This window comes from Xiphophorus maculatus, chromosome 10, assembly GCF_002775205.1.
Source record: "Xiphophorus maculatus strain JP 163 A chromosome 10, X_maculatus-5.0-male, whole genome shotgun sequence".
Lineage (NCBI taxonomy): Eukaryota > Metazoa > Chordata > Actinopteri > Cyprinodontiformes > Poeciliidae > Xiphophorus > Xiphophorus maculatus.
The window spans coordinates 19,722,121-19,744,454 of record NC_036452.1 but is presented as its reverse complement, the minus strand read 5'-3'; the positions used below and the strand labels follow the sequence as shown (position 1 = coordinate 19,744,454).

General features: G+C 41.8%; 1 protein-coding gene and 1 long non-coding RNA gene across 2 annotated transcripts in view; both read left to right on the top strand.

Moving 5' to 3' along the window:
- The first annotated feature begins 3,823 nt into the window (after positions 1 to 3,823).
- The window catches only part of LOC111609935, a 51,154-nt gene continuing 32,643 nt past the window's right edge, over positions 3,824 to 22,334 (top strand). The window contains exons 1-2 of the long non-coding RNA XR_002753407.1: positions 3,824 to 4,220; positions 7,422 to 7,490. This is a non-coding gene — a long non-coding RNA (uncharacterized LOC111609935). The remainder of the gene's footprint in view (positions 4,221 to 7,421; positions 7,491 to 22,334) is intronic.
- Positions 9,211 to 13,446, top strand: LOC102227711 (protein Tob1-like). Its single transcript, XM_005809612.2, has 2 exons — positions 9,211 to 9,450; positions 11,307 to 13,446. The coding sequence occupies exon 2, from the start codon at positions 11,431 to 11,433 to the stop codon at positions 12,445 to 12,447; it is 1,017 nt and encodes a 338-aa protein (XP_005809669.1). The 5' UTR covers positions 9,211 to 9,450; positions 11,307 to 11,430; the 3' UTR covers positions 12,448 to 13,446.

Genomic DNA, 22,334 nt, shown 5'->3' with positions numbered 1-22,334 from the left:
CTATCAGCCTATCACCTTTCTGCATTTCTATCAAAGGACATCTATCAGCGAAATATTGCTCCAGCTTCTCTGGTTACTCCAACTGCACTATGTCAGCTCTCTGAAACAGAAAGGACTCTGACTTCCGGCCGGCACCGTGCTGCTGCGAGCGTTTCGGCCCTCAGACAACAGACCGGAGCGACGTCTCATATTTATGTCTCATTAAAAACACCGACCGCTTTACTTGACCAATAAATATTCATTCTATACAAGCAGAGAGTGCCTCCTGAATTCCCTATCATTAGCAAGAGCTATAAGGAAACGACTAAAGGAGCAGCTCTCTATTTTGGCTTTGTGTCACATGTATATTACACTTCCTGCTCTACTTTAAAAAGGAGCAACAGCTTAAAACAAAAAAAAAAGCCCCATTGCCATTTAAGAAATGAGCTCTGACATTTGTCAGAAAAATAGCACTTGAGTGCTACTCAAACTGTGTGAAGAACATGGGCTAATGTGAAAGAATCGTTGCCATGACTACACTGACATCGTTCCGGGCTTCTCAATAGCGGCTACTCTTTTATGCAAACTCCAGCTCTATGCATACACTAAAGTAGGGAGGAGCGGGGGGGCAAAGAAACGACAACAAAATGTTTTGAGTGTCCACATGCAAAGGTTTCCGCTAATATCTTTTCACGATGATGCGTGATGTTCACATAATCTGACATCATCTGCTGCAGCGGCTGCCAAGAGAGGAAAATAAATAAATAAATTAAAAAAACAGAATTCGCCCCCACAAAGGAGAGGAGAGGAGAAGAAATCTGTTTTAAGGATTGTACAGCGGGTGCGGGGGAAGAAGGTTGCCGTCCAACTGGAAGATGAGAAGACTGGGAGTGAGGGGAGTGGGGGGTAAAATACTTATCCCAGTGACGGGGACAGCCTGCCAACTGTAGCACAACCCATTCAGTATTCATAGATATGTGATACATTCCTACAGCGGTGGATGGCTCTCGCTCTAAAACCCCAGTGCTATCCACAAGCACTGGCTGTTCATTTTAGAGTGTAATTGAATTTTTCACAAACAAAAACAAAAATCAGTCAACCTGGCTGCGAGGGCGCAGCTTCAGCTTCGCCGTGTAGAGCGACGTGTGAACCGGGGACAGGAAAAACAAAAACAACTACTGAGTGATCTTGTCTCCGTGCCACGGCGGTGCTATTAGGCTTAACGCGACCCGGCTCTGTTCTGCTGTCTGATTCATGACACAGCAGCCGGCGTACTAAACATAATCCTCTGACATGAAACCAGATAGCTGGGCAGAATGGTATTTTTAAATAGGAGGAGCACAGCTGATCTCCTATTGTGTAACCTTCCTGCTTCTCCAGATGGTTTGGTGCAAAACCTTTCCAGGGGTCAGAGCGCCAGGCTCAGACACGAAGCCGCTGGGAGAAGCATCGTGGCGTGACTTTGTGCAGTGTTTCATATGAAAACACCACTCAGTCCCCCTTCTGGAAATGTAAACTCACATGCAGGGGTCACAGTGAAATTCTGGTGAAAAAGTATTCAACGCCATTAGACCTTTAGACAAAACGACAACCACAAACCTCCTTGTAGTTTTAGGCTGTTAAAGGGAAAGTTCCATGTGTTTTCCAGGCACATAGTGCTATTTTATAGCACAATCAAGTAACTATGTTACCTTCAGTTGTTAAATAATGCAGTATACATGAAATATGACTCAAAACAAATGTTGCTCTGTAAATTAACGCCTTGAAATTGGGCCTTTGTTTCTTTAAGAAAGTTTATAAAACTCCGCCTTCAGGAAGTCATCTATTAATCCTTTAGCAATGATTTTACCAGTGTTGCACTGAGAAGTAGCTCCTATAATGAGCCCAGGAGAGGCTCAGTTCCACCATGTGTTTGCTAATTGCTGCTGGCCAGTCTGAAGGAGCTGAGTGAGGGAAACTCTGAAGCTTTTTGAATACGTTTTCAAGGCATTTCTGTTAATTCAGGTTTTACCACTGCTTGTGTCAGTGACCTTCCTGACACCGGTGAGAAAAAAAAAAGAAAACTTCACTTGGCCTTCCCTTCTGCCTGCTGCAGCATTTTTAACCAACTCAAAAGGAAGCAGAAGCATCAGAGACAAACAGACAGAATGTACCACAGCTCATTTTCCAAACCTTAGTACAGCCTTCTTGTATAAACATTGGAGCTGTCAATAAATCATTATCAGCATGCCTTTTTTATAACAATTGTCTGTAAGTCTGTTTTCTCTTTAAATTTGAAGGAAGAAGATCATCCAGACAGCTGCCTAATCATGTTGCCATCACTACAAAGCAATTCTAGACGCTATTTCATGCCTGCCTTTAAATAACTGGGCTGTAGATTTTCTATTCTACCCACAATGCCGTTTGTTTCTGTGGTACTGAAATACAGTTTCTGCACAAGCAACCTGTTGCAATAACCGGCCAGGGGGGAACTGTTTGCAGAGAGGATTGACACTGCAAATTAACTGCAGCTAAGTTTGCTTTTAAATCTATTTTTTCTGCTTTAACAATTTGAAAAAAAAATTTTTTTTTTAGTAAAATCCATTCAATATATGTTTATTTACACCTTTGCTTACTCTATGAAGCTCTAGAAGCTACAAAGCCAAGTAGCTACATGGTTATGTAGCATAGTAGCTACTAAGCTAGGTAGCAGTATGCTACCTAGCTTAGTAGCTAGGTGGCCAGTAGTGGCCAGTAGAAGCTACTGGCCACTGTCAAGCTATATTGACCTTCTAAAGTGAAGTTTTATGATTACTTACAGATACTTACAGATGACATGCAGCTATGTAATTCACTGAAATTAACTTCAGCTAAGATTGCTTTCAAATCTATATTTTGTAACGGTCTGTTTCTGTTGTACTTCATACTTTAGAAATAAGCTTGACTTTTTATTTAACATTTTGAAACATGAATAATTAGAATTTTGGGAAAATTCATTCCAAAATGAGCTATGAGCTAGGATAGAAGTTTATTTGCCCCTTTCCTTAAACTATGTAGCTCAAAACGCTACATTGCTATGTAGCTACATAGCTAAGTAACATAGTAGCCAATATGCTACTTTGAAGCTATATTGACCTTTTACAGTGAAAATTTATGATTACATAATATGCAACTATGTTATCCACTGAAATTAACTGGAGCTAAGTTTGCTTTTCCTCACAGAGTCATGTCAGTTTCTGTTGTTGTACTTCATACTTTAAAAACAGGCTTTATTTTTCATTTACCATTTTGAAACATAATGAAAGATTCATACTTTTGGTAAACTCCATTCAATATAGTCTACTATAGAAGTTTATTTAAACCTTTACTTGCACTATGTAGAAGGGGCTACATAGTGCAGCTAATAGTAGCTAATGCTATGTGACTTTGGAAGCTACTGTCGACCTATATAACCTTTACAGTGACGTCTTATGATTATGATTCTCACAATATTATGACTTTATCTTTTTTTTATTTTATTAGCGTGGCCCTAATCGTTCATAGAAAAGTTTGAGATCCACTGCTTTTAATTACTGCCATCTGAACATATCTACGCCACATTTTACCGTTATTTTAATGTAAAAAATAAATTCTCCGGTATTAGCAGCAGGTCATAAAACGCAACCATGAGCTAAGATCCCACTACAGCACTGGGGACGACACGGGAGGAACCGATAACCCTCACGAGACACCGTCCACGCTCCAAGCGAAGTAATGCGCCGTTAACAAGAAGAGAATATTGATTGTGCTGCTATAAAATGAGCATACCGTGTTATGGTTGTTGTTACCGACTGCAGCATACATCCAGATTTATGGTGCTGCGCTTGGCCAGAGGTCAGGAGCCACTGATATATGAAAAATGAAGATTAAGAGGGTCTGTCTGCAGAAGGGTGCGGGGTTTAATAAAGAACTGTTGGACAGATGAGAGCGAATATTTGTCTCGGTAGCCTATTCATTTCTGGCCTGGTGTTTAAATTACACTTGTTCATCTTCCGCAGAAAGACACAACCCGCTTAAAGAAAGGAGCTGCCATAACTCGAAATTGAAAAGGGTAATAAAAACCTAGCTGATTTTCTTCTTCTTCTTTTCTTCTTCTTCCAGGTGAAAATTTCAGAACTCGAGATTACGAAGCAGCGCCCGCGGGGAGCAAAGTCATCTTTCTGAGCGCCATTAGGACTTTGAAGTCCAGCCGAAAGAAAAGGGATCTAATAACTCCATCTGAGGTACTTCGCTGTTAGTCAGTAATCAAAAGGAAATGAACGCAGCACCGAGCAGTGCTCCTGTGGCAGTTCTGTTAATTCAGCATGTCCTAAAGAAACTGATGCCAAAACACTAAATCCAAGAGCTGGAACCTTATGGTGTTATATTAAAGTAAAACAACCTCTCCACGTCAGGGAAATCTAAAGCTAGTAGCTGAACTACTATGATCATTTGTCGCTTGGAGAACGAGTAATGGTCAGTATTTCTATTTATTTTGGAGTTTGGCTGTTTTTTATGCAAGACAAAATTACCTTCATAAAAACAAGAGTCCCACACACACACACGCAATGGAGCAGATTCCTTTTCCGTTTTTTTTCCTTTTTCGTGGAGCTCATTCAAGTTTTTAATCAAGTTTCCCCATAAAAGACACTTATTGTGTCGCAGTAAAATATGAGAGCCTTAAATCGGAAAAGCTGTGTAGGTTTCGGGAAAATTTGGCGAACATAAAACACATGGAAGTCATTTTATGAGTACCGGAATGGCTAATCACCAAAGATTCTCAGTGATGATTTTTGAGCCAAAAAAAAAAAAAAAATGGTCCGGTCGTTTTATTCCATTACCATGACTTTCGAGTGCAAACGACATTCCCCACAGAACTGCTGCGTCACCCCGCTACTTCAGGCAAATACAATTGCCAGGCAGAAAAACTTATAATGAGCCCATTCCTACCAGTCAGCTCCACCACGCAAGCACCTGCAGGGCAGCCGCAAACAGCACCCGCCTCATTCCAGTCAACACCAGAGGGAAGACATAAAGGGGAAAATAAAAAAATCCCATTGCTTGGCATTCAGAAAGGGAGAAGTTGTTTGTAGAAGCTGAAGTGGAGTGAGGTCAGACTGCATGCAGCGCCGCTCTACTGGCACATCAGTCATTTCAAAGGAAGACAATATGCTTTGTTTTTTTTACTTATTATTATTAGTGTTTGGGCCATTTTTAACCAAGTTAATTACACAGTCCACGATTGATTGATTGCATTTAAATAAGCACTTTCAATTCAAAAACACCTTTTGCTCCTGAATTGTTGAATAAAGAGCCACATGAGCTCAACAACAGAAATACTTGTTGTCTTTAATCTGTCATTTAGGTTATTCTGTCCCCATACACGAAGAGCTACGTGTAGCGACAGATAGCTGACCGAGCGTCCTGAGTGTTGTAAGACTTGAACGATGACCCTAGCATGGGAGTAAAGTTGGCATCGGTTTACTTGTTCGTCTTCATCTTCAATAACAATGTTTCCACAACAGATTGTGTGAGAAACTGTAAATAAGAACATAAAAATGAACCTGAAAAACCTGAAATCATGCTAAAACCTTTCACTTCGTTAGCTGTGTTTCCCCTTCTCCAGCCAACACCGTTTCTGTAAGAGAACAATAACGTCGTTGTTTTAACCGCGGAATGGGACAATTACTCCACCAAGACTAACATATACTTAGTGAGTTTACACAGCTTGATTGTGACTGGGCACCTTTCTGTCGGAGCTGCTAATATGTTTGCTGCTGAACCCGTGTTTTGTGCTCAGACACATCTGAACATTTGGTCATTGTCACATGCTTTCTGGGTGCAAAAAAGCCCAGCGCTAGTGGCCTCGGTGTGCCTCCCAGGCCCCCACAGTGTGTTTAGTTTGTGCAAGGGTCATCCATCACACAAGCTTCTCGGCGGTGGTGTTGGTGGTGAGGCTGGGCGGGTGGGACTCATCTCTCACCCCTGCTGAGACTCAATCTGGAGAGTGGAAGAAGTCTCCATTGTGCCCGCAGCATCCTGATCCCTGCAGCCCTCTAGAAGATCGGATTTCATTTATAACCCTCTGCTTATGGTAACTGGGTTGCGGTTCTCAACGGTGGCTACGGCCTGAATGCACACATACGAGTTCGTGTTTGTCAAGACCTAAAAACATGGGGTAATTAGGAGGAAATGTAAAAGAAAAATGCTTTGAGTTGAGGCACAATTAGTCCACAATTAAGCAGCTAATGTCTTACTTTCAGAGGAGATTGCTCTTGGTGTCTTCTTTTAGTATAAATCAAAACGTCTGACGTTTTAAAACGAAAACATCACAGCGGTTTATGCAAACACTATGCTAAGAACTTTTCACACTCGGACGCGGATGATTATTCACACGGGTCATGGAAGTAAAGTGAGAAAGTTCCGCGACCAATATTCTTCCAGATGGAAACGCTTACTGAGAACGGACCGTGTCAGAGTAATCATCAGAGGGGCTGGTGTCTGCACAGGACAGATTCCTAAAAAGATTGACTTAGTCCGTGTTGCTTGTTTGATTAAAGAAGATTAAGAAGAATTTGGTATTTTTATGGCGTCTTACTGTCAGTGTGTGCTTACCATTGCTGGAAAACGCATGACATGTCAGGATGGCTTTCTGTTAAAGATAGATTAAGCCACTCGCTACTTATGATTTTTTTTTTCCAGAAATGTTGTTTATTCCAGAACACCTGTGATTGTATTTCAAAATATGTCCTTTAGCCAAAATACACATTTTCATTTTACTAAGCCTGCTACTCAAAAGAGATGCCTTTTGCCAAAAATAATAACTAATGCAGAAAGAACTGTGCTGTTCTGTGGGTCAGCACTTTTGGAATTTAATGTTAACTTACGCAGTATTTAATGACAGTAAAAATGTTAAACGACAGATAAAATAGTATTTTTAGTAAGCTGCAGAGAATATGAGTCACTGGTTGTGAATTGTATATATTGCACTGGAGTTAATTGTGTGTTTAACCTGGATTCTCTCATGTTGTCTTCCGTGTGTTTTTGTTTGTTTGTTTGTTTGTTTAGTTGTTCATTTATATAGACATTGCTGCAGCTAAATGTGAATCCCAAATAAGCTAAGCTACCCAAGCTGTGACTGTAAATGCTTTACATGTTCCATAATCTGTACGTGCCGGAGGTTATCTTAGAAAAGTCGTTACATTTGCATTATGTGGCTGTTTTTACAGCATCTGATGATTATTTTACATGTGTAATGGAGGTAGGAGGTGGTGTGCCTGCAATGATTGTACTGCGTGAAACACATACTGAGTATGAAACATGTACAGCACTTGTGGTCACAGTAGAAGGAGACACACATCAGCTGTGAAAGACACACATCAATAAATGGAGTCCTTTGTCTGTTAAAACATGCAAACCTGTAAAATCTTGTTCTCTGTTCTCAGACAGGAAGACCATTGGTGACGCACGACCTCCGACTTCCATTTCCCTTGTAAATAATCATCAGCTCCTGTGTAAGTAAACAGGTTCAAGTGTTGTGGCAAAAAGTTGTGTTTGCACAAACGGATTGGAGTTGCTTCAAGATGCTAGAAGTCTGTTTTGGTCATGGAGCATCTAAGCTTTAGCCTCTATGAGTAACTAACTTGGTTTCTTACTAAATGAAGATAATAATAAAAAAACCAACGGCATTATTCATGTAAATCAATATTTTTGCTTGTTATATCAGTTTACGTTTATACCAGGTACCACCTTTCACACAAATGGCCAGATTTACCATATAAAGCATAATTTGTTGCTTTGCAAATAGCCACCCAAGGTGAAATGTTCCTTGCATAAATGTTCCTTGCATAAACTGCACCGGTGCTTATGAGATTTGAGTTGTTTTAAGACTGCAAAAGTTGCTTTGGTTGTAATATTTCAGATTTTCAGGCTGCTACTCTAACCACAAATGCTTCACATGTTTTCATCTGTTTCACAAGGGAAGCTTAATGATGTCGGACAACCTCCAGCCTCTATTTTCTGTGTGAATAATTCAATTATATCTTTCTTCATTTCGAGCATGTAAAATGTAATAAGCAATAGTCCTCTGCTTCTGTATAAACAATTGCCCGATGCAAACATGACAGTGGTTCAACGGCTCATAAAAGAAGGCTTTCATTAACCACCGCTACGTCATGGAGGTTGCACGCTGTCCCTTTAAATGACAAGTACAATTTAAAAGAAAAACATCCTCACATCTTTCTGCTCTCAGGGTACAATGCCTTTCTTCCCTCACCATCTTCCTCTTCTCTTGCTCTGCTGCCTCCCTCACAGCTGTATAATACATGTGTTGGGTTTGTTGTGCAAACAGAGCGAGGGAGCCCATGTTAGGTAAGAACAGGCTGTGGCGTCATACACCTTGGGCATGACTGGGGAGAGCATACACCTCTGCACTGCACAACTGCTAAGAACCAATAGTCAGTATTCGGAGCACACTACAATGAGTTGTATCAGAGGAGGTAAACTGTCAGCATTTTCTGAGGTACACGGTGTTCAAAATGTGCTGGGAATGCAGCTGTATCAGTATGGCTCCCATCCTGAGGGAAGGCTGTTAAGGAAGGCTCAGACACACATTTACAGCTGGTTCAAGGAACATCAAAATGTCATTGGAAACAGCTAGGGACACAAACGGTGACAGGTGTATCCTTCCGCCGCAGAGGAGATCTGTTTAACCCTCAAGTGAACAGACTGGAGGTAATGTTGAGTTTATTTCACTGTAGCATATTTTGTACAGCCCTCATAACCTCAACATACTCTCCATAATAATCAGAAAAGAAATCTAATATGGCCGTTGTTGTCAAAAACTGCTGAGGATAACATCTGATCAAAGAAAAGCCTAATAAAACATAAAAACAGAATATTAACTTTTGACGTAACGTTTATCAGTCTATCATGTTCACGTTTGATTAAAATGTGCGTGATCCCACTTTGACCGAAAGCTTTTAAAATGTGTACTCTTAAAATCTGTTCTAATAAAGTAGTCCAAAAGGCTTGAAAGGCAAGCCACTACCGTAAATAGAAACCTCCTCTTGACTGAACACTGGGTAATCCAATCAGAGCTCCAGTTTAGAGGGGGGTGACAATGACGTAGCAGGGTTCGACCAATAGGAGTGGGGTATCTGGTAGGCGTCCTATCTGAGCCGCATCACCATCTCCTGGATGTCCGTGGCGGAGGACTACTATATAAAAACAAACCAGCCCAAGTTTTAAAGGGCAGAGTTGTAAAAACTCCCAGGCTGAAGGGGAGTTATCTTGTGGACGCCTGTATCCCGGACTCATCCTTTATCCCACAGATACGACACCGCCTGGATCTACAGCAACTACGTCGGCAACAAATTTCTATTTGATTCGTACAGCTACAGTAGTGCTGCGCGAAGTTTAACATCTCCAGGAACGGGACTGTTGAGCAAGAAAGGGCCTGCTGTGAATTTCTAGGTAAGTAAATATTAATGTAACGTTAAATTAATGCTCGTTTATGGGTGGAAAAAGTCGCGCATTGTTTAGCCATTTCGCTTCTCGACAGCGACAGTAGTTGTCGAATATTTCTTTAAACAGCTAGATTATTAAAATCCTACGTAGCTTCCTATCCGTCAAGCTGGCTGTCGGTTCAAATTAAACCAGTTTCTCTTTCTTCTGTTCGCATGACATGGACTTGAGCCCTTTGCTCTCTCTGTGTGGTCGTATTTAGTTTGCATTAGTGCGAAGAGCGCAGATAAGCAGCTGGTCGAGCTAAACATTAACAGTTCCTGAGGGTTAGCTGGCTAGCTTCCTACATTTGTGTTCACACCCTTCTTTAAGTTGGCATCAGAGCGCTATCTGCTCATCACTGACGGGGCGCATAGTGGCGATAAACCAGCTCTGTTAGTAATTCTCTGTCTATACAGTTTTTCTAAAAGGGTCTTTTTGTGATGAAGCGTCTGTTTTAACGGTTACGGCTGGACCCTGAATAATGATTATGTAATTGCAATTCCTGTCGCGAGCTCCTACGTGCTCCTCTTCCCAACTGTAGCGCAAGCCGCGCGAGAAAACGCAGGAACAGCCCAGGTCGGAGGCATTTTTCAAAAACACGTTTTCTCCTGCTCAGTACCACTCTGGAGGGGCTGGGTTGCACGAACATGTCCGTGTGTCCAATATGAGGTAGCCGCAAATCCGACCTCCCTAGAGTTGGCATCTGCCCCCCGGAGGTCAGCCACACGAGAGTTTATCTGTCACAGTGAACCGCTGGGGAACACGCACTGCTGACACCGTCTGAGTCAGTGGACTGCGTTTATTTATAGCTCCCGATTATTGTACATCCAAGCTGCATGCCAGGCTGCCCAGAGTAAGTGGGGACGGCTAGGTGTAAGAATCTCAATGTAAGATCACCTTGAGGTGGAAATATCGCGATATTTCTAGTAATAATAGCTGCTGCTCATGCAAAAATAATCTAATATACCGGTTACACTTATAGTGAGACCTACTGTGACATTTGTTTTGATAAATGACATGAGTTTTTAGGTGTTTTGTAAAAGATGGTTGTCTTTGCTGCTGTGCTTTTTAAAGAGGAACACGAAACGAACGAGCTCAGATCTTGTTTACAATAACATAAATATTTAGCAAAAACAAACATTTTCTGCTCAATCTGCTTCTACTGCCCACACGCTGAATGATTTTGGTGACAAACTGAAATTTTTAGTAACTCCATAGTGTGTTGTTTTGCACTGAATAACTAGATGATAATATAAAAACATCACCATGCCTTTGGGACTAGGCCGTCTTAGTTTTCTGAAACACAGAAGCTGTTTTTTTTCGTTAATTTTTGGTGTTCATCTTTGTTTGAGTTTAGTTTCCATCATTACTAAAAAGTTCGCTGAAGGAAAAACAAATTCTTGTAGCATTGGTTTTGAAGGTGTTCTTCCTTTTGCATTTTTATGTAGTTCGCATTGACATCATCGCCCCCTGCTGGCCATATTACATCATTTTTGGATGTTGGCTGCTTAACAGGTGTGCTAGTGGTAGTTTATCTGTATTTTCAGACGGATTTTGTGCTAAAACGAGTGACTGGGTGTTGCTCCTTTAGCTTCCACGCCATGACTGGGCATGTTTCTCAGGCTGGAAATATTTCAACACAGTTGAAAGTTGTCTTTCTTGTAATTACAGTAAGCATTTTCTGTTAGCCAGCCGATCAGCAATATGCAGCAGAAAGTAGGCGGATTTGTTAATTGTGGCTGCGGTATACCTGGCTATAGAAATCAGTCCTTGCCCGATGGCTGAACAAGCTAACAATTTCTTCATTTTTCTTTCTGATTCAGGATCTTCCACCAAACTCTCAGAAGGATATTGATTTTTCAAGTTCCCAACTGATCCTGGCTGCTTTGGAGGCTCGCAACGCCACGATAAAGCAACTGTGACGGTCGAAGCAAAGTCGAAGCAGCTATGCAGCTTGAAATTCAAGTAGCACTCAACTTCATCATTTCCTACCTGTACAACAAACTCCCAAGACGGCGTGTGAATATTTTCGGCGAAGAGCTTGAGAGGCAGCTGAAGAAGAAGTATGAAGGCCACTGGTACCCGGACAAGCCGTACAAAGGCTCGGGGTTCCGGTGCATCCACGTAGGCGAGAAGGTGGACCCCGTGGTGGAGGAGGCGGCCAAAGAGAGCGGGCTGGATATCGCGGACGTCCGGAACAACCTGCCCCAGGACCTGAGCGTCTGGATCGACCCCTTCGAGGTCTCCTACCAGATCGGGGAGAAGGGCCCCGTCAAGGTGCTGTACGTGGACGACAACAACGAGAACGGCTCTGAGCTGGACCGGGAGATCAAGAACAGCTTTAACCCCGAGGCGCAGGTGTTCATGCCCATCAGCGACCCCGTCGGGGCATCCTCGGAGTCCAGCTCGCCATCTCCTCCCTTTGGCCAGTCGGCCGCCGTCAGCCCGTCGTTCATGCCGCGCTCCACCCAGCCCTTAACCTTCACCACCGCCACCTTTGCCGCCACCAAGTTCGGCTCCACCAAGATGAAGAGCAGCGGCCGTGGCGGCAACAACAACGGTAGCACCGCCGCCAGCGGAGGCAGCGGCGGCGGCAGCACCAAGGCGGCCCGCACCTCCCCCACCAACAACCTAGGTCTGAATGTCAACACTCTACTGAAGCAGAAAGCCATGTCCACCTCCATGCACTCGCTGTACGGGCTGGGCCAGCAGCAGAAGGCCTCCGCCCTGTCGCCCAATGCCAAGGAGTTTGTGTTCCCCAGCCTGCAGGGCCAGTCCAGTCCCGGGGCCGCATTCCCCGCCGACGGTCCCCTGGGGCTCGGCCCCCTGCAGTACAACAATGCCTTCGACGTGTTCACGGCCTACGGAAGCCTGAACGACAAGTCGCTCATGGACGGGCTCAGCTTCAGCCTGAGCAACATGCAGTATTCTAACCAGCAATTCCAGCCGGTCATGGCTAACTAAGCTAACATCATCAAATATGCTATTTATGAATGATGGTGGCTCAAAGAGAAGGGAAAAACAACTAAAAGAAAAACGCACACCTATCAACTGGACTGAAGGATTTAGCTGAATAAGCAGTGAAGCGCATGTGCCCAGGTGGGTGGGGGGTGTTTTTACCGAGCCCCTTTGAGTTTCTACTGAAAGCTTGTTGTACAAACACATCCGAGCTTGAATTCAACATGCATCATTGTTTTTCTTTTTCCTTTTTGCCAACCAAGCACAAACTTTTTTCTTTTCTTTTTTTACTTTGAGGAACTACTCCAAAAGAAAAAGAATAAAAAAAAAAATAAACGCTTCAAGTTTTGGCCTCTTACAGTATTTTACAGATGGTAAGACAAGGCTGATTTTTACAAATTGGCACTACTAAGTGGGGTTACTTGGTCTTTTTCTAATTGTATAATTTAATTTAGTACAGAGTTTGTAAGATATCAGAGTATATATTGTTTCTATGACATGGTGTTGCATTTATATCTTTTTACTACTCCAGTGATCTGTGATGGCTGCAGCAGCTTTTCATTATTTTTTGTTTTTCCTTTTTTAAGGATAATTGTTAAAGAAATCCATCTTTGGAAAAAAAAAGGACAAAAAAATATCTAATATTCAGAAGATTGTGTACAAAGTTACCTTAGTGGTGGAATTGAAGTGTAGGAATATTTGCTTTTTTCTGAAAGATGAATTGTATTTTCTGTTGAGAGGTTTAAGATTTTTGCTATACTATGGACAAAAAATGTACTCGTATGAATATTAATTTTGTACCTACATTGTGCAATACTTGATAAAGAAAAAATACGGTATAACAAAGTATTTTGAGTCAGTGTCTTACATGTCAAGAGGGACTGAAATAGTTTATATTGTTAAGTTTGTATTAAATGCTTAAAAATGATATGCTTGTCTTTATTTTTTTTAATTTCATATTTGCACCCTGGTCTTTTTAATAAAATAAACTACAGTTGAACATGATCCTGTTGAAGTGGCTTTTTTATTTTATTTTATTTTTATATTGCCGCTGACGTCCCTTATGATTTAACCTGTAACAGTTTTCCAATAGGTGATCGGGCAGATAAGGAACATGCCGTAATTTGTGCCAAACTTTGACTCTGGGGATTTGCAGGTTGAAATATCTGAATCGGCCAATAAAAATCCATTTATCAGCTGTTCTGTAAAGGGCAGAGCATTACATAACTTTGTCTTCGTCTTCCTGCTGATTGTAAGGAAGATAAATCAACAAACGCTCTGGATTTTGGAGTTGAGAGGAAACGACCTTGGAGCAAGTTGAACATTAGTCAGGTGTTGGCAGTGAGTCGCCAAGATTTCAAAGTCTAAAAATAAACTCAAGTTATGCAATCTAAGATGCCAAGTCTAACTTTGAACCGGTCTAAAAGGCTCATTTATGCCCCTCTTACTGTGGTTTTATCTGATGGAAGCCCTCAAAAAAGTAGCGTTTGCTTTCAAATTAAACATTCTGAAAGGTGGTTTTTTTTTTTTTGTATTGAGTCGTTGACCAGCTTTACATATCTAGAGGTTCAAGTTTGTGCCAGTCCTTTTGCAAAATAGTCAAATTTCAGGTTTGCTTCAAAGTATTCTAAATTTGACTTTTCTGTTGCTCTTTGGTTTTCTTTGGAAAAAAAACAACAATCTGCAGCTCTTTGTTACTGGCTAAAAATAAAAACGTATGTAGATATAATGAATGCAGCTTACTGGAGTTTTCCCATTTTTAAAAATGGAATAATTATTTCTACAACAAAGTACGAGTTACATATAGTTTTCTTGTCATTAGCTTGTATTTCTTTTTTTTTTTTTTTTTTCAAAAATTTTTCCATATCAGAAGAAAATATGTCCCATCCTTTTTTACTATTTTGTAAAAGTTTTCAATTTTCTCTATTCTTAAACCTAAACATCAAAATACAATGACGGTACATTAGAAATGACATCCATCTATTTTTTAACACCCTTGTCCCTAATGTGGTCAGGAGGTGTGCTGGTGTCTATTAGAAATGACATAAAATTCCTCTATTAGGTATTGGAAGTGGTCTTTTTTTCAAAATGTCAAGATTTGTGGCTTTAAACAAACTTTATTTTTGCTGGTCTGAAGTCAAAAATGGCTCTATTGATTGTAGAGTTTGCAGATGGCTTGATCTCTGTGAGATGCTCAAGATTATAAATCTTGTTTAGCTGAGCACAGGGGGACTCCATTTACAAACTGGATGCAGTTTGTTTCACTGAATTTTAATTAAGAGCAACAGATTAAAAGAGGCTGTAGATATGCAAATCCTACTTTTTTTTTTTTTTTAGGTCTGGAAACCGGTTATAATTTGTCTTCCACTTCCAGATTGTACTCTATTTTGTGTCGTTCTAACTAATAAAATCACAAGAAATGCAGGGAAGTGTGTGTTTGAAATGTGACAGAGGAGAAAATGTGAGTCACTTGAAAACTTACAAGGCACTTTTGCAAAAAGGTTGATTTTTTTTCTTCTTCTTCTTTTATTGACTTCCTTTTGACCAAAACATGTTGGGACATGTTTCAGCACAGTGCCTCCTCTGTTGTCACACAAGTTGTGTCCCAACCATGCAACTGCACAATGTTGCTCCTGAGACGGCATTAACAACCACAACAAGTCGCAAACCAGGAAAGCAATTTCTGTGTATGAACATGAATGTCGGAATTTGGTGGTGGCAGCATCATCATTTGGGGTTTTTTATGTCATCTCTGGATGGAGTCACAGCATGAACGTTTACCACAATTTTAGCTTCTATTTAGCTTTCTAACAGATTTCTTTACTTTTCAGTTGAATTGTACATGATTCACTTTTCATGATACATTATATTTATAATGTACATATATAATATACAACGTCTGTGCTGCTGCAACTAACATTGTGACGCTATTTTAGGCTCGAGCAGCTTCTGTGATATGCTAACTCGTTTTTAGCATAACCTGAGCGCAACAACAAAAACAGCAGTCTTTTCCAGCGTCCCATCAGATCGTTTTGGGGTTGTTTTTTTTAAGCAAAACCTAAAAATTAACTGCTTAGAAAAGCAGCTTTGTCATCCATTGCTGTCATTCGCAGTTGCTGCTTGTGCGTCAGGTTTACGGGCGTACCGGAAACGCGTGAGTACGAGGGTTCCAGATGGAACTTTTGTATGTAAAAAAAAAAAAACAGTTGTGTTTAAATGTTTGACATGTAAAAATCAATGTAGGAACGTGTTAAAGTTCCAATTGTGATGTGTTGTGTGTTTGAAAAAAATGTTTACTTCATAAAAACCGGGGATCTCAACAGGAGTGTGTACATAGAGATTCACTGCATTGTGGCACACCTAAAGTGCAGATGCTTCAGGTCAGTTTTCTCATCCATCAGTAATAAGTGACAGACTAACCCTTATACAACATGGGAGTGGGAAGCTTTGTGCCTGCTTTTGGATTCAGTCTGCGTTGATGAAATCCAAATCTCGCCTCAGATTGCTGTAGCAAATAAATTGCTCCAAATCCCTGGCGTGGCAGATGAATTCCCGTGGGCCTCATGGGGAGGAGAGAAGCTTGTAGGAAGGATTAGACAGAGAAGTGATCTTTGGTTGTTGCCATTCCATCCTTGTGAGCCGTAGTCACACCGAAAAAAAGAAAAGAAAAAAACAATTTCACTTTGAGAGTCAGTGGCGTCAGCTCTTTTGTGTAGAAATCTTTTGCGCTCTTATAACTCTTATGCGTTATGGGTTTATTGTCAGCATTCCAGGGCATTAAATTGAGAATCAGCGAAGAGTCAAAACTGCTTATCCAGTCAGTTTTTTTTTTTTTTTTGCATTTCTGGAACTCTAAGCTGTCCGTGCTGGAAGTGGTTTACGGCCGTCTATTTCAGCTCCCCCCCGCTGCAGCTCAGATGGATGTTTTTCCGTGAGCGCAGCGGTCCCTGCCGTCAGAGTGGACGACAATATGCAGAACACACCAAACGCAGGTTGGCACATGGACCCCGAGTTCCACATGACCACCTCAGCTCCCTGCGATAAACAGGCCTGCAGATGGTCTGGAGTCACACCAGCTGGGAGACTCCCAGGGTGTGAGGTGTTGCCTTGCTGTGACTCCATCTTGTCTGTTCTGCAGACAGCGCGCTCTCCTTCTGCTTCAAAGGGAAATTTCCGCACACATTCCCCACAGGTCCACATCATACTGTGTTCCTAACACACCTAACAAACGTGTTGGACTTGGTTTTGTTTTCATGTGCATATGCCAGTGAGAATGCTGCGTTTTGAGGCTGATAGGAATGGCCATGTTGTGAGGAACAATCATGGAAGACAATGTAAGACATAAGATAATAAAACATAAGTTCAGAGTTGTGTTTATAGCATACCTGGCAGTTATGTAGAGGTGCGTGACCGCAAACCGCATATTTTGTATTCAATCTGATACCAAAAAAATACAGGATCTCAAAGATATACAGTAAATGTCTTATGGACAATTCATGACAGCACTCAATACATCAAAAATTACAATGGCAAACCGAAGTGCACATTATACCGTGATTCTGAATATACAAAATACATAAATACAAAAGTAGATTTATCTTTATACCACACATTACGGTATCAGACTGCAGCTGCCGTGGGACGTTCAAATAAAAGCACCAAGCACCTGTTTGCGACTCAGTTAAAGAAATAAACTGTGAACTCACTGACTTCCTTGTTAAGAAGTCCAATTTGTCCCGATGGATGTGACACACTGCTACATGGGTCGGCCTCTGTTGTGGCGTAGATGTGCATAACCAAGTCTTTAATCATCCAAGAGCACTAAAGTTCCTCTCTGCCTCAGAGGAAGAGACTGGTGCCACAAGGAGAAACCCCACTAGAGTTTCAGTTTCAGTGAATAAAACTTGTAGCTCTATAGCAAACCTTCGAGAATATTTGTAGCCTCCTCACAGGAACTGTACATGCAATTACATTTGAACTTGGGAACCTGGATTTCCAGCTGCTGGTCATTCATTGCTGGGTAGTCATGAGCCACAGGGTCAATACTTCCAGAAAGCAAGATGTTCTCCGCCCTGCTGGAATCGTTCAGCGAGCTGTGTGTGAATAGCATCAAGTACTTTAAAAAACTCAAATAGAATAGAATAGAATAGAATAGAATTACTTTATTCATCCCAGCAGGGAAATTATTTCCAGCAGGGAAATTATCTGTAGAGTAGGAGTTTTAGGAGCGAAACTACTTGAGTATCCACTAAAGCACTTGGGTGGTTGTCGAACTCTTGGCAATGTTATTGTCTAAATCAAAAGGTGCCTTCTCAAAAAGATTTTGGAAGACATTATCACTTCTTTTGCCATTGAGAGTAGAGTCAACATCACAAACAGCAGCCTGTGTAGCAGAAACAGTCTGTGTCCTTCTTTGAAGAGAACTGCTGAGACACCCTTGCTCTCCTATGGCTGCTTCTACCACCACAAGGCCCTTCCTAAACTGCTGAAACAGGCCATTTGCAGGGGCACCTGTTTATACCCTCGGGGCAACTGTCTTCTGCCTTTTCTTTGAGATGTTGAGACAGATTACTCTTCTTGTAGAGCCAAACCTTTCCGAACTAAATATTGGATAGAGCCCACATTCTTTGACAAGCCGTGCCTGGCTTCCTCCTGTTGTCTGGCTTTGAGGCTACGGCGTTACCCTTTTTGAGCACAGACATTCATTGCATGGATGTGCAGCTGACTTTTCGCATGTCCTGAGAACTTCTCAAGAGTCTTTTTCCAATTCCTCAAGCCTACACTCGCAAAGGCAGGATCTCATTTGCTTTCAAATGATGACTGGAAAGACGGTTCTCGCTTTCTCTGCCTCTCTCATGCCTCATTTTAAGGGGTTTAGGTTTATCCGTAGCTACCTGTGTAGTTCTGTCGCCATAGGCTTAGGAGGACAAACGTGCTGCTTTCCTTACTTTGCTACTTTCTTCTTCTACTACTCTACAATTTGCTATTATTTCAAACGTTAGCTTTTATGTTTTCTCAGGGTTTTTTTTTTCTCGCTCCATTGAAGCTACACCTGGTCTGGCATTCTGTTTGGCTTGAATACCTTCTTGAATTACGCTCTCCCTCTCCTATAGTGCTTTCCATTTACACAGATGGTACTCCTGCAATTTCTTTTTTGGCTGCTCTGTCTTCTCGGTCGCGACAGATGGAGGTTTCTTCCTGTGAAAGGAGAGTTTTTCCTCTCCACTGTCGCTGCATGCTCTTCCGAGAGCGAAGGCCTGCAAATCAAGCTGAACTTGACGCGGTTTGATAAGTACGATCAGCTGCAATATAAGTATGACGGGATTGAAGTGACTTGTAAGGTGCCATGTGTGTTGTGAATTCGCGCTATATAAATAAACAGAAATTGAAATAATAGGGAACGTGTGTCCTGAATGTAGACTGCGACCTTGATCGACACCCCAGTTCTATTCCCAGCCTGTGATCAGCGCTGCTGCTGTCATTGTTTGAAACCGAGGACTGCACCTGTTCCCGAGCTGCTGACCGAGGCGGTGACCTTTACGAGGCCACGGTAGGAGCTCACGGGCCGCGGGGAGCGCGTCCGCATGTCAAGCAGAAGAGCCCGGCGTCGGAAAATAAAAAACAGAGTGGGGAAGATAAAAAAAAAAAAAACCCGAGTCTCATCCACTCTGTGTTATTTGTTGATAAACCCCGAGCCGAGGCCCTAATGAAATCAAGCTGCGCCGTGTTTGGCCGACGCCGAACCTCAGTCAGCTGCCGCTTTCAACCGCTGCCAACTCATTTTACAGGGGATCATCTGGTCGATCCGGCTCTTCTTCTGGAGCCGTACCGTCACTCAGCCTAAGAGCAGCACGTCTCAACTATATGGACTCCTAATCCATATTTCATTGCCACTCTATAACCGTGCTGCTGCTGCTGCTGCTGCCAGTGCAGCGTGCACTCCCCCCCTCACTCCCGCTCTCTTGTTTGTTTTGGTCTGAAGGCGCAGTTGAAGGCTGCCGAACCGAAAGGGTGTTGCACACTTGAATAGGTTTAAAAATAGAAATCGCAGGGTTCCTGCGTCACCGCGGGAGAATCCTCTCCTCCTCGCGCGCCGCGGCTGAGTGCGCAAGAGGAGCCACTTGTACGCCAGTCATCGTAGCTCGCGCTGTGACGTCAGCGCCCCTTGGAGGACTGAGCTCGGGTGGGTCCTTTGAAGTGATTCGGAGCGCGAGCGCGCGCGCGCGCTTTCGTGGGCCTCTCATGTCCGCGGTATGAAGGGAAGCTGGAAAAGCAGGCAGGTCGTGTGACGGAAAAAAGTGGGACAAAGAAGATACAGAAACGGTTTTTTTTTCTTTCTTTTTTTCCCAGGCTACATTAATGGCAAGCAATGTAGCCATGACAACACGTTTCCATCACATTTTCATGCCGACAATGACTCGCTGGAGCAGAAAGGCGCGCAACTGCTTTTGAATTAGGTCCCTAGAAATTGAGCAAAGGTATATAAAACATAACCTGCCGCGGAAATAACTTTGTTTTATTGGAATGTGGGAGGTTATGAAAACACTACAGAGTCTCTCAAGTAATAGCTATTACACACATAATAATGAAAAAATGAGAGGTTTGGTGAGAAAGTGGGGTTAAAATGAGTTGGTGAGTTGGTTAAAGTATTTCACAGCCTTTGATCTTTTCTATATTTTGTTGCGTTTTAAAGAGCAATAAACATATTTTATTAGGGTTTAATGTGATAGATCAACACAGAATAGTGAATAATGGTGAAGTGGAAAGAAAATATGGTTTTCTCCTTTTCAAAATTCTGAAAGGTGTGGCTTGCTTTTATATCCGATGGCAGCTCAGAAGGCTCAACAAAATGCGAAACCCACAATACAAGCAATATGCTAAAACGACGGTTGCGCTGGCAAATTTATCATGACGTCTATTTCAGCATAACTTCCATTGACTCCCAATAAAATACACCAAAACCAGTGTTTTAAAGTGACTAAGAGTGAAAAACCTCAACAGCTTGTCATTTTAGCACATTCTTATAGGGTTAACATATATTTATATTACATTTCAAAATGACTCATTTAAAAATTTTTTAAAATTTTTTTAGTTTTGTGTTCTTCCCATTGACATCCCTTGAACACAAACATGTTGGGGCATGTTTCCACACAGGAACGTAGCTCTATGGTCACACAAGGTGTGCTCCACCCAAATAACTATGTGGTTTACTGTGATGATCCTTATGTTCACATAGAAGAAGCACAACGCCAAACATTGAAGTTATAAAACATATCGAGGCCTGTCTGAGGTTGGGTCCATTGCTTCATTTTCTTGAGTGGTAATTTACAGATACTGCGACTTGGCTGGTTGGCTGCAAGCTTCTCCCTCACAATTATGCTCTGTAAAAAAGTACCGTAACTTACCTGAATGCAAACTTTGCTGGTACAAGTTTGATATCAGAAATGTATTCTCATGGTATGGAGATAAGACTCTAATTGGACAAAGAAAAATAATGATTTTATAACATTTCATCAAATGAAACAAATGCAAACCATAAGACGGGCACTTTACTGTAACATAACAATGTTAAAACCAGCCCAATTCCTGGTTTTCTGTCCAAACTCACTCATATCAGAATTCTGATGTGCAGTGTCCTGACTGAACTTGGTATTTGATAACCTGCTTCTGATGTTTCATTTCCCTTTGCCATTACACCAGATCGCATCATATGCTCAGATAACAATTTATCCATCCAGTCATCATTTGCACACAGATAAAACAAGATGCTGACATCACAAAAACGCCATACTGTAGAACTATGATTTCCACACCATTGATTCCAATATGCGTGCTCTATTTAGAAAAGGAACAAAAGCAATGTGCACATTTAAGGTTAAATCAGTACCTGGTAGTAAATCTTCACACTGGCACTCTTACATACGACATTTATTTGTGGAAAGGACTACTTGCATCAGAACTGTGCACAGGGTTCTGTGTGACGCCACGTTGCAAAGCGGACTGTTGCCTCATTTCAGCTAGCATAGCTAGCATAGCTGTCTGATTCAATAACAGTGCAAAATGTAAAACTTTTCTGTAGATGACATTTGAAGATTCTTAGTTGCAGATGACAAAAGTTTTTCTGAAGAGAGCCCCGCTCTGAGATGCTTTTTGCTAGACTCCACGATGGAACAGCTGGAGGTAAAACACTGAATGTTTATAAGTGCTCCACTCAACCTCACTTAACAAGCTGTGGATATATCTTTTTGAATTTATCCATGTACATCTCAACTGCATTACAATACATAAGTACAGACATGATGCGCTGCTAATATTCTTGTCAAGTGCAACATTAGCTAGATTACCACTATAACAATGTTGCACACCTCTATTAGCATTGCTAGGATTTACTCACTTTTACTGAGGAGTTTTCTTTGTTCATTCATCTTTCCACTCCTTGATTTGATGTCGTCCTCTTGTGACATCATGGCGAATAGATTTCTTCACCTCCCCTCACTTATGTTTATGGTTTAATAACAGAAAGGGGGGGAAGCCTGTTTGTTAATACTAAAGACCCCTCAAACAACCACACTGTCCCATTTGTACGTCCTGCTTCGCTTTTATGGCCTGCTGCATCCTCTGTTTCAATTTACCCTCACAAGTCCCCAGGATCCCATTTCCACCTCCTAAAAAACTATTGAGCGCTTCTATCCCATTGCTAAACTGCAGACGGGTGCTATTAGGACTCTCCAGTGAGCGTTCCAGGGATCCAAGGAAATCAGAAGCCGTAATAATTTTCGTCAGTAAAAACCTCGGGCTGCACAGGGCAATAAATTGGTGACCATCACATGCAGCGCTTTTCTTTCTTGCAACAAAGACTTTTGTAGCTTTAAATCTTTCATCAGCGTTGTCCA

Excerpts from the sequence above, each read along its gene's own strand:
- LOC102227711 (XM_005809612.2), top strand. The coding sequence starts at position 11,431 with ATGCAGCTTGAAATTCAAGTAGCACTCAACTTCATCATTTCCTACCTG.